General features: G+C 36.3%; 1 protein-coding gene across 9 annotated transcripts in view; it reads right to left on the bottom strand.

Moving 5' to 3' along the window:
* The window catches only part of Adamts6 (ADAM metallopeptidase with thrombospondin type 1 motif 6), a 283,297-nt gene that overhangs the window by 133,709 nt on the left and 130,428 nt on the right, over positions 1–19,160 (bottom strand). For 7 of the 9 annotated variants that reach the window (XR_003847513.1, XR_003847512.1, XR_003847514.1 and 4 more), the window contains one exon: positions 4,557–4,703. Coding sequence is in view for 5 of the 9 variants with exons in the window: in XM_029557800.1 (XP_029413660.1) it covers positions 4,557–4,703 (147 nt within the window). In the remaining 4 variants the exon portion in view is untranslated. Of the gene's footprint in view, positions 1–1,272; positions 1,410–4,556; positions 4,704–19,160 lie in introns of those variants that run through there. The other 2 variants (XR_003847524.1, XM_017795259.2) reach the window with 2 other exon arrangements.

The raw sequence follows: 19,160 nt of genomic DNA, 5'->3' as shown, positions 1-19,160 counted from the left end.
TCTTTTCAATATGATGGGAAAGTCATATTTTATGTATTCTACTTTTCATTTGGAGAGTTTTTATTTATGTAGCCTGTAACATAATCTTGAAAATAAGAACATAAGCCAAAGTTGTCTTCCATTAAAATTTATTGATCTCTTTGTAAAACATATCCTCCTGCTTTTGCTTCCAGAACACATGAGGGCATACTCCTATTTGAGATTTTAGGTCTATCCTTACTAAAACAGAGTATAAAGTATAAACCTTTAGTTTACAGTATGTTGGCCTGAAAAGAAATCTAACCCTGTACATATCTTAATAGTGTCTTAACAACAGCAACAAAACTTTGATTTAATGCCACTTCCTATTTTTTCTACAAAGTTGGAGATTAAGCATGCATTAGGTTGATATCATCTTCAGCAAGCTAAATGTCATTTATCTGCTCTTTTCAGAAGCTGCCTGACCAACTTTCATAAGACTAACAATGTTTTACCTAAAATAATAGTGTTATGATATTTTCAGGTAAGTGTAAACTTAAATGCATACTCTAAAGTCAAACTTTTTATTTCTTTCACCTACTGTACAACATGGATGTTTGAATGTAATTGAACTTGAGGCTTACAATATACAAATCATTTACTGATAATGGTTTACTCTACACCCATGCCATATATTATTGTGACTTGTCAAAGGTATTTATGGTTAGAATAAGGTTCTCAAAATGTGTCAAATAAATGGAAGGAGGAGAAACCTGTTCTGCCAAGTTATTTCTTGGATACTACATTTTTTTTTTTAGAAAGGTCCTATCTATAAAGATGTTTTCCATTTAGTAGATTGATAGCAACCTTCAAAAGCAATTTCTAGAGAGGAAATAGGAGTGCATTTGACATCTTGTCCATCATATATCGTTTTTCTTACCCCTCTTCCTAGTTTCTTTTCAGTCATAAAATAGCTTCTCAATGCATTCAATTAAATTCCATCCTTGGGTGAAAATGGGTATTCCATTTAACTTGGAACTGCAGGAAATTTTAATATAAATCTGATAGTTCAAGCAATTTAAATAACTATGAATAGGGTAAGAGTTGCTTCACAAGGCCCCCATATCTTTTAGAAATGATATGAAATTAGTCTGTACTACTTCTATATGGTGGGGAATGAATGGAAAACTTGCCTAAATTATAGTTAGCTGCCTTCCACTGCCTGGTAAATTAGCCTTAATACCAGGTTCATTTTTCTGTATTTTCTAAATAAGTAAATAAATGAATCCCGCAGGCAGATAGGAAAGACACTACCTGCAAAGCCGTCTTCGGAAAACATCAGAAGCTGGCATAACACGTCCATTTTAACGGAAATGGGTTCTTTATTATTTAATCAGGACGGCTTCTGGGCGATTCATGAACCACTTACTGAATCACCGAGTTTAAGAAATCTGAAAAAAAATATTGGGAGTTGGTAAACACCATCTCCTGATTGATCAATAGCATCTAGTGTTGCAGAATGACATGAGAGACTTTGAATTCTACTGGCATTTTAAGGCTATGGATTTTTTTTTTTTCAGCTAAACAGTGAATAGTGAATCTCTATAAATCATAGAAAGCTCATTGTTAAAGCCACCATCATCTTTGACCTATACAATCACTAAGTAGAGAAAGGTATGCATTTTTTGGCTGGGCTGCAGTTCCTAAACAATTCATCTTTCAAGATTTCTTTTTCTTGAAAAGAGAAGCTGAAATAAAGTGTTGTGAACCTTTTCAAGCTAACTACAAAACATAAATGTAACGTCAGTCCTTGATCAAAATATCTCTGGATTTTAAAAATATCATCCATAGCTGTTAAAGTAATTAAGTTCATTGCATAGTAAAATGGAACAAAGAAATTCAAAAAGTTACTATAATGTCTCTGTGTTCCAGTGAACTGAACTTTTTAAAAGAGTCTTGTGTTTAAAACCCTTTATTGTTTGGAGAAATTATAGTCAGATTTATTTAGTTTATTAGAAGAGAAGGGAGAAAGCCAATTTTTCTCCCAAGCCTATTTCTTCACATTAGTCCTTTTTCTAGTGGTTTTAACTTCAAGGAGTATACATAAGAGAAATATTTTTATAAAATGCAGAATAAATATGCCCATTAGATGCCTGTCAACACTCATGCTTACATATACAAGATGCACAGAAGCAATTAAGAGTAAAAAATGTATTTTTAATTAATTAATTCAATAGAACACTTGAATGCAACTACCTAATAATTTACATCTCTCACCAAGCCAGTGTTGATTTCTTAATTGCATTCTATCAGCAATTTAGAGATTCCCTTTTATAGTACCTTAACAGCAATAATATGGCTTCAACTATACAAGATCTGGCAGGAGTTCAAAACTAATCCACATATCTATATTTTTGTATGTATATTGAGCAGGAAAAAATTCAAAATTTATTACATGTCTAAGGCATGGGACTATAAGACTGGGTCCTTGTATTTAGTATACAGAACTGGTGCTAGCTAATGAGCTATGCAACAGTCAATGGGACAGAAACAGAATACAAGGGGAAAGGAAACGGTACTTTTAAAAAACAAGAGAAGGGTTGTCATTGAAAATATACAGAAATACTGATCGTGTTATGCAATTTGTCCTTATGATGATAGAGATTAAGGTTTTATTCTAAAAACCTAATCCAAGTCAACAGAGAAAATTCAGATCTGGCTGTTTCTAGAGAGAGCACATTAATAATAGTGTTTAAAATTTAGGTAAATAATTTCATTAAAAATATCTTGGAAAATAAAGCTGGGTGTGGTAGTCCCAGCACTTGGGAGGCAGAGGCAGGTGGATCTCTGTGAGTTCAAGGCCAACCTGGTCTACATAGTGAGTTCCAGGCCAGTTGAGGCTACAGGGAAACCCTGTTTCTAAAACGACCAAAAAAAAAAAAAAATCTTGGAAAATGATATTGCCAGTCCTTTGTATTAAAAGCTACCAAAGATGTCAAACAAATTCTCTGTGATCTGTTTTATAGCACTTCATCTAGTTTGGCACTAAGCAAGTACAACGTTATAAGTTTTTACTACTAAGACTAAAAATTGTTAGTCTATAATATAGTTATTCAAAACAACTTTCTGAAATGAATTCCATTACTGTACTAATTAATTTTAAGGTCTATTTTCAAATTTTATCTTTTGTATTTTGAATAAAGTATTGTGCTAGGTAATTTAAAATTTCTTCAGTCTTTTTAAAAGTTATATAATTAGTCAGGCATGGTGCACACATCTTTAATCCCAGCACTCAGGAGGCAGAAGCAGGCAAATCTCCATGAGACTGAGGCCAGCCTAGTCTACATATCAACTTCCAGGTCAATTGAGGCTACAGAGAGACCCTGTCTCAAAAATAACAAAAACATTGCACAGTTCTAAGTTTTCAGAATATGATGACCTGACTATTCATAGATAAAAAGAAAATGTTCATACACAATTTATCTTACATAAACTATCTGAATGTAAAACATTATAACATAATTATGCTAATATAAACTATAAAATCAGCCAATTTCTAAAAAAGAATTTCCATAGTTTGTATATCTTTTAAGTATGCTTTTTATTCCAGAGTATTTATTCTCTCTTCCCAAAGGGAAAAAATAGCACAAAACAGCTAAAGTAATGGCATACATGTAAAATAGTAATGGCTATAATTTTTTTTGGTCTTTTTGAGACAGGGTCTCCCTGTAGCCCCAGCTTTCCTGGAACTCACTATGTAGACCAGGCATTGGTTATAATTTTAATGAACATCAATTAGGTGATCATACATATTAGCACTGTACATAATTATATACATAGCATCTTATGGTATAAGGATTATTATTTAAATTCATTTAAAAACTCAAGACCCTGAAGATTAAAAAGTTAAGGTAACATGCCCTGGGTCACAGAGTCAGAGAGTAACACTCAAGTCTATTGGGTCCTAAAGTCCAATCTGGAAGCCCACATGGATGACGTGAGAAAATCTCTTCTCCTCAACATAGTTATTCTTGAGCTCATTTATAAATATAACATTTAGAGACCCAGATTCTTGTGATGTGCCTTAAAGAACCGCAAAAGTAGCCCCCAAAATCTAGAAAAGACAGATCGTATTTTTTTTCTCAAAGGGTATATTTCTTAACTAAAGTTTATCTTCTTGTTGTTGTTGTTGTTGTTGCCATTTGTTACTAAATTAGATACCTTTACACTCCTATAGAACTCAGTTTTTCACCAACATAAGGAAGTATTTTATCACTGAATCAAAGTTTGGCTTAGTCTCTATTAAATTATGTGAATATAAGTTCTTTCTGAAATCGTTCCTCATTTACTGAAAAATTCTAATCACTCAGCAAATCCATCACACTTGTATCCTTGCTCCACATCTAGTTTATTCATCATTTGTGTATGACCCGGAAAAATGTGCCACAATGACTCATGAAGTACGTAGGAGCAGCCCAAAGAGTAAATGAACCCTATAAAAGTTACTCATTAAACAAAATTTGAAGCACTGCATATTAGGCTTCTAGCAATAAGGCACTTCTAGAGCAATTCATCATCACTCTCCAGAGATTACTTACTCTAGAAAGCTGGTGATATAGTCTCGACTGCAGGCAGACCAGGAAAAAGGATTGGTATTTGCAGTAATATGAGCTGCCATAAGTTTTGCTGCTTCATGACCTTTTGTCCCACAAGAATTTCCAATTCCATCATGGTTCATACCAAAACTGTTTTAACGAGGAAGAAACATAAAAAAACAAAAGAAAAGAATAAGAAAAAAGAAAACAAACAATCCCCCTTCACATTCTGCTTCCTTATTGGGCTATTTATTAGACTTAATAACATCTGTCTTTGATCAAGATAGACCATCTTCTAAAGAAATGTAGGCATAACAGTAAAAGGACTAAGGACTAATTCGACGCTATATGCCCAATTCTCTTTATATTTACTGTACGTTCTCATGTTATCACTATCATGTGACCCAAACTCTCCTTGAGCAGAAAAGGGCATATATATTAATCTTCACTAAACTGATGAGAAAACTTAAATTTAGCAAGCATAAATGACCTACTAATGTTCGTACAGTAATTTTTTTTTTTTTACTGGAACACACATTTTAATATGCTAATAGTGTTAATCTTACCTCACTGTGCTGAATTACAAAACTATGATTATGACTCATTAAGGTGCCAATGTAGGCATGATAGAACTCTTTTTCCTTATTAACATTTATAAAGGAGAATGAAATCTATAATTTATACCTGATGTATTTGCAAAACACCTTTTGAAAGCCCTGATATATTTAAAGATTATGGTTCTCCTTTGCCATGGCCTCCATTTTTCAAAGCTTTTTTTCTTTCTCCCTTTTTTTTCCTGTCCTAAGGCTATTCTTATTGTTACAATTGGGATCTCAAAAAATACTTTAATAATAATAAAAAAAATAAACATCCAAGTGTGGTGATGCATGCCTTTAATTTCAGCACTTGGGAGGCAGAGGGAGGTGGCTCTCTGTGAAACTGAGGTCAGCTTGGTCTACATAGGGAGTTACAGGCAGCTAAGACTACAGGAAGACCTTGCCTCAAAAAAGACCACAAATAATAAATAAATAAATAAATAAATAAATAAATAAATAAACAAACAGATAATCTGAGGATATGCTCAATGCATATGAAAACATTTCATTCTTTTTTTCATTGGGAACAAGAAGAATAGATTGAAAACTACTTTAAAAATAAGGCTTTGGCCACTATAGAAGCTTCTTAAAATACATACATATACATTACAAAAAGAGATTAAAGGAGTTACACTATAACAGGGAGACATTGTCCCTTCTAGACATCATAAGCTAATGAAAAACAAAAGCAAAACAAAACCAAAGCCACAAATGGACTCCCTTTTAAAAACTGTTGACCAGGGGTACTATATACCCTCAAATGATACTGGCAATTGTCCCTGTTCTTGGTTATCCACCAGAACTAGATGGTAAGACTCTATTGCTGAAGATACCACATGCATGAGCTATAGAACAAATAAGGAGAAATCAAACTGGTGCTGACTTCAAATATACATGTCTGGAGAGGTCATAGATCCTAGAGAAAAACATACTTTTGCCACATCCCTAGACCAACATAATATCTTCTATTTTTAAAATTTTATGTGCATGCATGTATTGCCTGCATGTATGTAAGTACACCCATGTTGTGCAATGGCCATGGAGGAGAGAAGAGGGTGTCGGATCCCTTGGAACTGGAGTTACAGACAGTTGCTAGCTGTCATGTGGGTGCTAGGATTTGAACTCACATCTTCTGCAAGAACAGCCAGTGTTCTTTACCATAGAGCCACCACTCTAGCCCCCAACATAGTATCTTAATTTATTCTAAATATTCATCTTCATATTTACAGACAAGTGTACCTTTCACCTCTCATCAAAGAAGCTTCTATTTTCAACAAATGGAGACTACTAGAGTTTCAGAACTGGTTAAACACAGAGAATAAGTGTCTGTAAGATGCTTAACCCTAAGTGACATGTCTTCAATGCAACTTCTATACATAGGATGAATGTATCTCTCAATTCTTATGCAGCAGATAGTGATTAACACAGAAACCCACAAATGGCCACTGTGTAGAGAACAAGAGGCTACAGAGTGTTGATCCTTACATAGGACACCTATATTAAACCTCTGCCTCCAAGGTTCAGGGATCATTGTGACAGAGGAAGCAGAAAAATTTTAAGAGCCAGAGCGGGTGGATGATCACAAGGAAACAGTCTTCTGGACAGCTGGTCAGTTATTCGTACGAAGTCACAGCAATGGTGACAGCATGCACAAGCCCTATGCAAGCTCAAACCAGGCAAATTTCTAGCATAGACATGGGGAAGTAAGTAAGAAATCCCAAATCGACCTAAGGAACTTTTGGCAATTGATGGTTCCTGGGAGAGGAAAAACAGTATCTTATAGGAATGGGACTCTTGGTCAGTCCAAGGACATTTGGGGACAGAAATCAGACTCTATAAGCCATATCATTTATATGAGAGTACATTAAATTGGGTGTGGTCTGTAGGGGCAGGTGTGGATAGGGAAGGGTATCTATCATCAAACTATGTTATGTGAAAATTGCAAAAATTCAATTAAAAAAAACCCACACCTCAGGAATGGACTCCCTCTCTAGAAGTTGTTAACCATGGATCCCATATACCCTCAAACAATACTGATCATTGCCCCTTGCTATTGTTTACCCACTAGAAATGGATGTTAAAATCCTGTTGCTGAGGATACTATATACAAGGAGAAATCATGTTAGCTGGTGCTAATTTCAGGGCCTCATAGCTACTGACTAACATTCATAGTGCTGGAAAGGACTATGCATGCTACAAGAAGGAAAAATAATCATCAACCTTACCCAGTTGTGAATCCTGTGAACTACAACAACTGGCCTGCCAAGATATGCCTACTGGAGCAATAGTGGCACAAATATTATGGAATCTGAGGCTAAACAGGTCACAGGATATGGGACAGAACTTAATACTAATTTTCTACCAGTTATCATGTTAAACTAACTCTTAATGACTTATTGTTATATCCATAGATAAATGCATCCTCAACTCTCACCAGAGAAGTTTCCTTATGCAACAGATGGTGATTGACACAGAAACCCACAAATGGTGAATGTACAGAGAACAAGAGACTGCAGAGTGCTTATCCCTGAGTAGGAAACCCACATCAAACTTCTGCCTCCCAAGACTCAGGGATCATTGTGGAAGAGGGGGCAAAAATATGGTTAAGAGCCAGAGGTGGTGGATAACCACAAGGAAATAGTTTTCCACACAGCTAGTCAGTACTCATATGAACTCACAGCTATGGTGACAGCATGCACAAGTCTCATGTAAGCTCAAACCAGGTAAAAACCCAGCACAGACCAGGGGAAGGGGGCAAGAAATCCCAACCCAACCTAAGAAAATTTTGACAACCAATGGCTGCTGGGAAGGGGAGAGACCATTTCTTTCAAGGTTGGGACTCGGGAGGTTAACTAGGGTCCAGTGGATTGATTCACAGTGAAGGACATTTGGGGATACAAATAAGCCTCTACAGGCCTTATTTTATAGGTATAGAGTACATTAAATTGGTCAGGAGGCAAAAAGGCAAGGTGCAGATAGGGGAGGAGATCTAAATACCATCAAATTATATGTATGAAAATCACAAAAATCCTATTAAAATGTTTTAAAATTATTTAAAATAAGGCCTATATTTCTATTATTCTAATAAATGCATCATGATGGAAAATAACCAGTATAAAATAGATGAGAGAGCTTCTGTAGGAAAGTATGGGCAGGTAATTGAAAACAGATACATACAAGATAATTAATGAAGATAAATATTGATGCATGCCCTGGACAATATAGAAACATATGATCTTGGTCTGAAGTAGGTCACTGTATAATATGTGAAATTAGATTAAAGATATGCTTAGAAAACAAATAGGTTGGTCTTCATACACTATGAAATGAAAATATATACTATTCACACATATGTGTTAGGGAGGAGGTGCTGATAATTCATGCGGAGGCACTAAGATAAACAAAGAAATGTATGAGAGTATCCAGAGCCCTACAGCAAAATGAATAACTTTCCCTCAAAATTAATATTTAGTACTCTAATTTGGCATCAACACACTGGAATCAACCTTCTTGAATGGTCTAGGAATATGAAAGCAAGCCGACTTAGGTATATTCTTTTACAACAATCAACCCCAAATTTATATAACAAACTCATTAATCTAAATGTTCAATTCATAAAAACTTAATATTCCTTCTATCAAAGGCTGATACTACTTGTATTAATCCTACTGTGATTCTTTTCAAGTGATTATAGTGTTAAAAAGTTATTTCCTTTTAGCTGACGTCTTATACATACATGTGTCATGTTAAAAAATATACAAGCTGGCATAGATTTTTAAGAGAATCAAGTTTGAAAGCCTCAATGGCCTTACATACTTGTTTCTAAATGTAAAAACTCAAGCTTCTACTTTTAAAGTCATATTTCCTCATCTTACAAAAGAAAGGCATCTCTCTCCTATATTTGTAATTTTACAATAGTACATTGTCTTGGAGTATAAAACATGGCTGCCAAGAAAATAGACAACCGGAAACATCTGGTACCTGTGTTGGAAGAGAATTTGCTTAATATAAATCTAATACCCTAGCCAGCATCATACTTCTTTTAGAGTAGGGACTCCATTTGGCTTAGGGAGTACATTACTGTCCTGGATAGGAAAACCAACTTCCATTAGAACCAGTAGGGACCACAAGGAGACAAAAGACATGTAAACTCTAAGCCCTTGCCCTGTTACCCATAACATACCAGACAAGGCCACAAAGCCAGAATGTTTACAGACTAAGAATCCCTTTCTAACTAAACCAAGCTAAAGCTACTTATGTTCAAGATAGTTACATGAATGACAAAGCAAGGGAGTATTATTACCAAAGAAAAAATTGGCATTGCATTGAATCTATAAATGGCTTTTGGTAGGATGGTCATTTTCACAATACTAATTCTTAACTACAGGAACCAGGATAATGAAAAGGAACCAGGGTGGTAAAGGAAAAGAAAGAACCTGAGAGAGAAGAACAGTAGGAAACAGGTGTTACTAAGGGAGATAGGAGTAAAAATGGGGTTATTTAAATGGGAGGAGGGAGGGAAGGTTATACAAGGAACCTTGGGGATAAAGGGAAAGAAGGAGCTCAAGAGAGGTGGGACCATAGGAGAAGGGTATTATTAAGGGAGAAATGGCAAAAATGGGGGCACTTTAAATGGGGAAACCATGGTGGAAGGATGAGACAGTGAAAGAGATAAATAATGCCTAGCTAGTTTTAAAAAAACAGAGGGAACAACATTAGTCCAACAACCTACTGACAAATTATACAAACAACTAGTTCAAGGAACAAAATACATGTCTAGTCAAGCTTTATCTGAGAATGTTTAGTTTTTGCTCAAGCTTTATCTACATAGCACAGGGTAATTAAAAGGACCAGACTGGTAGAACTAACCTTATTGGATGCTTAACAGCCGTACTTTGAGGCCTATACTAATTTGGTCAGAGGAACTTAAAGGACAGTTTTTGCTCTCCAAGGTCAACTAAGTTCCAGGGGACTATGGAGCATCTCTCAAAATGTTCTGTAACTGTGGTGAGTCACCTGTCCTCTTGTTCAGGGTGGCCATGGAGACCCCACCAGATGGACTTGAATCAGTGTCCAGTCTACAAAGAGAAGGGTCAACACAGAGGAACCATTTCCTCCATGCTTCCAAGTGAAGCCAGCCATGGTCAAGTAGGACCTTTGACTTATCTTCACATAGATGGAACTGGTAAAAGAAAGGAGCCAGGGGATCCTCCCAAGCCCATGTGACCCCTGAGGAACAGATCCTCAAACAACCTTAAGAGTAAAAATAAATTGGTTTATTTGGGCCAACTGTATGGTCTTAAACACCCACAAGGGAAATATAACCAAAGATTAAAGTGGTCAGTGTATTTCTTTAAGAGTCCATGCATATGGCTAAAGGCTACATAACAAGAAACAATGCCAGACAGGAGGTACCTTCCATTGAGTTAGTGGCCAGGGTGGCCCAAGAGACCCCCAGATAGTAACCCAGCATAGAGCTGGGAAAATGAACAGCAGATCCCAATCTTATCTAAAGGAATGCTGGCAACTGATTGCTGCTAGATGAGAAAGAGCTGATCTTCCTAAAACAAGGGACTCTAGATAGGCTGACTAGACTCAATGGATGGATTTGCACTGGGGAATGGCTGGGGGCACTGACAACACAGTGGACAGTAACAGGGATGACAGAGTATATGGGCTCCAGTGGTGGGGTCGGGGAGGCTATGGGAGAGAGCCATTTGGGATGCAGGTATAAAGATGAATAAGATTGTTTGGGATGTTCTGTATGAAACACACACACACACACACAAAAGCAATAAAAAACAAAAACATAAAACAAACATCCTCTAGATTCATTTGCTCATAGTTCATTTTAGAAAACACTAATTTTGGAGGTCACATAGCTGAGCAATATATTACTAGCTCCTTCTAACTTTCATAAAATCTCTCATATGTGGATTATAGTTCTTTCCTACATTAGCAAAAAACTTGAGGGCTACTTAGCTAAATCTTGCTGCCTTTTTTGTTTTATTTATTTTGTTTTGTTACTTGAGATAGTCTCTCTCTCTCTCTCTCTCTCTTTCTCTCTATAGCTCAGGTTGGTCTCAAACTCATGATCCTCCTGCTTCCATCTCCTAAGTGATGGGATTACAGGTGTATCCTACCCTAAAACATCAAAATATTTAACAATTCCATATATGTACCTTTTATATACTGAAACTCTCACCTCCCACCTCCTTAACAATCCCTGTCTATCCTCCCCACAGATCTCTCTCACAAGTTCATATAAGTTTGTAAAACATTGAGTTTGTTTGTTTTTTTTTGTTTGTTTGTTTGGTCTTTTTGAGACAGGGTCTCCCTGTATCCCTAGCTGTCCTGGAACTATGTAGACCAGGCTGGCCTTGAATTCACAGAGATCGCCTGCCTCTGCCTCCCGAGTGCTGGGATTAAAGGTGTGCACCACCACACCTGGCAAAAACTGGAACCTACAGGTAGACAGGTGACTATAGTTGGATAAAAGACTTGTCATCTCTGCCTTTATACCATGTTTTCTCTTTCTGTTGCCTCAAAACCTTTGTGTTAGACTACTCAGCTCTTCATTTAGACCTGCTGATCACTTAAGAAAGGATTTGAACAAGACTGTAACAGAAGGCTAACTTGATTTGTCCACCCACAGAAATGGGTATGTGTTTCTTCTACGTCATCCTTGTGCTTTCTCAGGGACTCAAGAATGTAAAGTCCTTCATTCTATCATAGAGTTAGGATGTTTATGTGAGATGATGATGGTGATGATGCAAACTATAACTCAAAAACTTCTGAATGATGTCAATGACCCCTCATCTCACCAAATACAAGGCCATGATATTTGCACACAAGAAAATCTCTGGAATCTGTAGTCAATGCATGACTAATGGACCATTACCAGACTTCAATTTGCCCAGTGGTACTGGCTCCCTTGGCTTAAGTTGGCTGACTCAAATTGAGGTCCCAATAAAGAAACTGTGTCTGTCTTGTTCATATGATTTAGCTTCAGTTCTGCTACTTCCATGCCATAAGATCCCACCATTCAAAATCACCATCATATTGAATGTCGTGGGATATAAATGTATCACTATCCACAGGATGTCCTATTTCCTAACAATCTTTACTAAGTTCTCTTTTTTAAAAATTATTATTATTGGGCACAGATGCACCTATGTCACAGCATGCATACAAGTAGGATTCAGTGGACAACTTTGTGGACTTGGCTCTCTCCTACCTTTTATATAGATTCCAGGGACTGAACTCAGGTTAACATACTTGCACAGCATGTGCCTTTACCATCTGAGCCATTTTGCCAGACTTTACCTAAGTTCTGATGTCAACCTAATAAAGGTCTCAAGAGGTGGACTGAATATTATTGTTTAATTAGTTGATTATACAGCAGAAAACATTGGAAACCATAGCAACTTACTAAAAAAAAAAAAGCCAATGTTTTTAGCATAGGAACATAGAGGGATTTATTTGAGTTGTTAGACTGTCATTTTATTCATGACTTTCCTAAGAACTTTCTATTCTAATGCACTGTACTACTCCACAGTCAAGGCCAAAGGAATAGAGGAGACATAGTGGAGTATAGCTTAAAAAGGGAGAAAAATGCATATAGATTTGATTTTAAAAATTAGTAACTTAATTTCCATAGGAAATTATGAATTTAAACATTAGTAACTAATCCCCTTTTCTTCACCCATAGGCAAGCAATATTTTCCTATGGGAATTAAACAATTAATTTATATTTATTCCTTAATTTTTAAAGTGTATTTTATTTTATTGGGCTCAGTGGTTAAGGGCAACTAGCTGCTCTTACAGAGGACCTGGGTTTGGTTTGCAGCACCGACACGGCAGCTAACAACAGTCCATAATTCCAGTTCAGGGAATTCATTAGCCTCTTCTGGCTTCCTAGGATTTGTACACATATAATTGACATAATGAAACAGAACACTTATACACATAAAGTTTAAATAAGTAAAAAAAATTAATTTATTTTATTTTCTCATCTTTCTTTAAAAAAAAAAATCTATGTCCATGTTGTGTGTTAGATGACAGCTTATGGGAACTGGTTCTCTCCTTCCTCCATGTGGGTCCCCGAGTTTGAACTAAGGTCATCAGGCTTGGTGGCTAGTGCCTTTAACTACTGAACCATCTCACCAGCCCCACAATTTAAATTAACTTACAAGATCTTAAGGACTATAGCTAGCTAACTGGAGGAAGAAGAAGGGAAATTATTCAGCCTAATTCCATCACCTGCCCTAAATTAGTAGGATTTATCACTTCTTTGGCGTCACACTTCTCCTCAAATGATTTGTATCTAAATAGTCAATCCCTCTCATTAAAGCTCAACCTGTTCAATATTTTTATATTACAATAGATATTCAGTACATAGGGGAACATTCAAGAATCATATAAATTACCTGTTAATTCATTGTCAAGGCTACTTAAATGAAAGATTAATTAAAATCAATTAAGAAATTGGCATGAAGATTCCAAAATTAATATAGGAAAGTAATAGGTTAGAAAGAATAAAACTGATTTTCAAGAAGTAAAGAAAGTGAATATGTATTATAAAACTAAGGTATTTAAAGGAATGTGGTATCAGTAAAGGGAAACTTTTAAATGAAAAGAATTGGAGTACCAAAACAGGGCTGGGGAATGGTTCAATGGGCAAGCATGAGGATCTGAGTTCAAATCCTCTCCTCAGAACTTATGTAAAAGGCTAGAGGGAGTCTATCTCTCTCTTTAAAAGAGAGACTTAAATACAAAAGATTAAAATTTACTGATGAAGTTCTACATGGAATTTATAAATATTATGAAAAGTTCTGTAATTTCTGATTAAATTAAAATTTCTGTAAATTAATTAATTAATTAGGGACAGAGTCTCACTATATAGCAGTCATGGCTGATCTGTAACTTACTATGTAGACCAGGCTGGCCTCAATCTGACAGACCTGCCTCCCAAGTGCTAGGATTAAAAGTGTGGGTCAGCATGCCTGACCTTGTAGACTTATTTTTATTTATAAACATATACCATGAATATTAAAAAATCCCTAGCTTAACAATCAGCTCTCTGTTTTGGCCTCTGCATGAAAGTGAGTTAGACGAAGATGTTCTTGAAATAACTGACCAAGAGTTGGAAGAAAAGAGCGAAATGAAAAGCTGTGTTCCTCAAGGATAGGATCATAATTTTCATCATCATTAAATCCACAATACATCATATGTTTGATTTCAATATACAATTCTTAAAGGATTCTTTTGGGAGATTTATAAGGCTCAAGAGAGTAAACATAGTCTATTGAGCATGTACTTAATATGCATTAGTCTGTAAATTATTCTTTAAAATCATGCTTTCTAATCAAATTCAATATGCAGAATCCAGATTTATACACACACATTGGAATGACATATAAGCATAACATAACAGTAGAAGGAGAAGTACTGGGGAGAGGAGGAGAACCAGCAGAAGGGGGAAGCAATGACAAGGGCAGTGCAAATAAGAGACAAATACAATATGGATGGAAATGTCATAACGAGACCCAGTAGTTTGTAAACAAACTAAAAACAACTGATTATAGAAATATATGCCCAATTCAAATTTATATCTCAGCCAGCCTAATTTTTAAATTGAAGATGATCATGCTGCTAACACGGCATCATCGCTTTTTGTTGGATAATAATGGTTCTCTTACACTGTCAAGCATCTTATGAAATGCATACAGTGTGAGGACCATGAATGCTTTAAAAAAGAGATAAGAGCATTTGTTCTTCAAGGGGATCTAGCATTACAGTTATAAGATCAAAGCATTAATTCTTAAAAAGTTATTTATATGATAAAATTTTTCTTTAAGAACTAACCTTTGGAGGCCAGATATGGCGCCAGATGCCTTTAATCCCAGTACTCGGGAGGCAAACAAGTGGATCTCTGTGAGTTCAAGGCCAGCCAGGTCTACATAATGAGTTCCAGGCCAGTTGAGGCTACAGGGAGACCCAGATCCTATATGGTGTCTAACAACCATCCTTAACTCCAGTTTCAGGGGTTCTGATGTCCTCTTCTGTCCTCCATGGGCATTGCACGCATGGGTACACTTATATATGTATGGGCAAAACACTCATGCACATAAAATAAAAATAAATTAAAAAAATTTTTTTAAAGTAACTTTTTTTTGGTGGGCATGATGACTCATGTCTGTAATCGCAGAACTTGGAAAGCTGAGAAAAAGGACCACTGGGAGTCAGGCTCTCCTGAGTAACTTAGTGAGTTCAATGGTACCTGGGCCACAGAGTTAAACCATGTCTCAAAAAATAAAAAGTTTCAGAGAGAGAGAGAGAGAGAGAGAGAGAGAGAGAGAGAGAAAGAGAGAGAGAGAGAGAAAAGAAAAAGTAAAACAAGAAAGAAAGAAAGAAAGAAAGAAAGAAAGAAAGAAAGAAAGAAAGAAAGAAAAAGTAAAACAAAAAGAAGAGGTAAGTATAAATAATGATATAGTGTAAATTATAACAACTATAAAATATCACTGTTGCCTTCTACTATAGAAGAGAAAATGCAAAGGAATAAAACATGCTGTAGAATTATTTCCCATTAGTGAACTATCTTTATTAACAACTGATTGGCTATGAAGCAGTTACATAATAAAGCAAAAACAGATTTTATGGGGTATACTCAGTCTTCTATACCTACATCTGGTAAACATTTTTAGATACAGCAGTTACTAAGGTAATTATAATCTTGTCATGTGTTTTTTAAAAACAGGATTTGGGATATCATTCTATTTTATAATTTACTAAAACAAATGAGGTCAAGATATTGAATTCATATAGGAAAATAGTAAGGCCACTACCTAACAGCATTTAGTACCTAGAATCCGCTCATATATGTAGAAAACAATGTTTACATTCAGTGTAAATATTCTAAGCTAAAGTTGAATCTCCAAAAGTCAATGAAATCACTGTAATATATTTACATTTATTTTTCTACTATTTTATGCATTTTTTCTCAAACTGTAAAGAAGTCAAGGATCATAGGAAATAAGCTATTAGAGATAAACTAAGATGCTGGGGTGGTGTATCGAGGTTGCAGGAGCAGTACACGTAACATCTATTGCAAAGACAGGGAAAATAGCTGGAACAATGCAACTTCTGCCATTATAGACTTCCTTAGTATTATACATAAAGTGTTGATAATTTGGTTCTTGGCAGCTGAAATTATCAGTCAATTCATATGATAGTATCTAATTACAAATTCATGTCTTTGCTGTCCAGAACAGTAAAGGAGATACTTTATCAAAGTTTCTTAAGTTGACAACAATTAAATTCTACCTCAATCAATGTGTTTATTATTTCTCTAACACATGCACATACTTAGACACACACAAAAAATGATTCTGAAATCTCAGATACTTGAATGCAGTGATCTGTTGATCTTATTTATCTTTTTGTCATTAGCATGTGAAATGGCAAAGCATTAATTTTGAAATTATTCACTTTAATAACTTTTCTAAGGAATGTCCTCATGTCATTACTACTGTTTTAGCTACTATGGGGGACATCGATATATGCTAAAAATGTATGAAAATGTATATTAATATTACATACATAATTTACATGTGCATCATTGTACATGTACATATACATCTATAGAAACATATAACTATGACATAATTTTGATACTTTACTGATTCAAACTAAAACTGATAAGCTCCAGGTTCAGTGGAAGATACTGTCTCAAAAAATCAGGTGGAGAATGGAAAACATCAGATAATGAACTCTGGATTTCACATGCATGAACATGGGCAAACTCACACCCTTGTTCAAACCCATGCATATACACATGGGTGCAGACACACACACACACACACACACACACACACACACATACAATGAATTTTACAAAATAAATTCTAGGGTCTGGAGAGATGGCTCAGCAGTTAGAAGCACCAGATATTCTAGCAGAGGATCTGAATTTGGTTCCCAAAACCCACATGGCAGTTAACAACTATCCATAGCTCCAGTTCCAGGGCATTCAACACCCTCTTCTGACATCCGCAGGCATTGTACAACACGGATGCACTTACATACGTGCAGGCAACACATTCATACACATAAAATTAAAATAAAAAATATTGAAAAAATAAACTAAAAAAAAAATCAAAATTCACTCAATCACAAGAAATGAGTTATGTTACACCTAAAAATTATTACCTTATGGCTTATTCCTTTTTTATGAAAAAGTCAGTAATGCACAACAGTAGAAAGAACAGTATGATGAACTGCCAACAAACATCATTAGGATATGAAATTCAAAGGTTTTGCTACTTTTGCTTTATCTTCTATCCTTTATTTTAAAAGGAAATCTAAGACATCTTGTCACTTTAAGTTTCACATTACTTCAATATATATCCCTAAAAAAGGAATACTTTCAAGACCCTCTTTATTACTATTTTTGTACAGCTGGACACATTGAGCAACTTTCTTAATATATCAGATGTGTGGTTGAATTCTTAATATATTCCATGTCTGATTCAATTCTTGTCATAATTTTTTCAACTTTATAAAGCCTGTGGAAACCACACAATTAATTACACAAATCTTTCAAGGAACATTACTTCCTTTGAGGTTTTATTAAGTGCCTCTGGATTGCAACCTACAATAAAACTAGACATATCATTTAAATATAGCATAAAGGCCACTTTTCTATTTGACAAGGAAACTAATTTCTAGTTTTCTATAAAGGGACAGAAATAAATAAAACAAAAGTTTGGAAAGTGGCTACACTAGTAAAGTGCTTGATGTGTAAGCATGAGGACCTGAGTTCAGTCTCCAAGAACCCAATTTTGACACACAGTCTCCCAGTACTGGAGAAGCAGATATCTAGAGCTTATTGCCAGCCAGCCAGGCCAGCTTGGTGAGTTCTTGGCCAGTGAAACCCTGTCTCAAAAGGAAGGTGGTTGGCACCTGAAGAACAATGCCCAAAGTTGCTTTGGTCTTCTACACACATATGAGCACACACATACACACACACACACACACACACACACACACATAAAACAAAGTTGTTTAAGTCATAACCAAAGAAAAAATTAATCCATACCCATTTAAAATAGACATTATATTCCTAGGGAAGTACAAATTATACACAAAATTCATTCTAAACAAATTTGGAAGAAATTTATTCATTCTAGTCATACAGCAGCTTGTGCTCTTAATAGCTAAAGGTCAAGGATTCTTCACTATAAAGAATCTACATGTGACCTCCCTCTGCATCCCTGGGCCTCCACGACCCACCAGCCTCTCTCTGGCATCGCCACTGGGCGCCTTGACTCCCCCAGCCTCATTCACCCTCCCATCTCCCCGGGGGGTTCTCTCCTCCTAGCCCGGGTCAAGTCCCATTCCTTGTCTTGGAGTCCTAGAAACCAGGGAACCACTATTGCTTCCTGATCCTTTGCATACAGACCAACCCAGTTCCTTCTCACTGTCCCCAGGAGCCCTTGGGGCCTGGTCTTGCCCTCACTTCCCTATGCTTCCCTAGGCTTGCACTACCCGCCTCTCTCCCGGAGCCCTCTGGGCCTAATCCAACCTTCATCTCCCTCTGCTTCCCTGGCTGCAGCCTCTTTCTTGGATGCCAGGGCTGACCTTTTGGCTTCCTGACCCTTTGAAACCAGAGCAACCCAGTTCCTCAGTGCCGTCCCCAGGAGACCTCGGGGCCTCTTCGGGCCCCCATCTCCCTTTGCATCTCTGAGTGTCATGGCCACCAGCTGCCTGAGACCAGCATCTTTCCAAGACCTTGCTCCCAGGTCAGTCCAACCCCAAATTCCTGAGGACAAAATTTTTCCTGGAGGGATCCAGACCTTAGGAAAGTCTGAGAGCATCTGATCCTCATTTGACTTGGGCCTCTGTGGGAACTCCTGAAGACAAAAGCAATCTGGCCACTCCAATATAAAATCAAAAGAGAGAACCAGAAGCTTAGACTAACCAGCGTTTCATGCCCCAAAAATAAACCACAAAG

This window comes from Nannospalax galili, unplaced genomic scaffold (genome assembly GCF_000622305.1).
Source record: "Nannospalax galili isolate Female #2095 unplaced genomic scaffold, S.galili_v1.0 scaffold751, whole genome shotgun sequence".
Lineage (NCBI taxonomy): Eukaryota > Metazoa > Chordata > Mammalia > Rodentia > Spalacidae > Nannospalax > Nannospalax galili.
The sequence above is the reverse complement of the archived record's forward strand: the minus strand, read 5'-3'. Positions and strand labels throughout refer to the sequence as shown.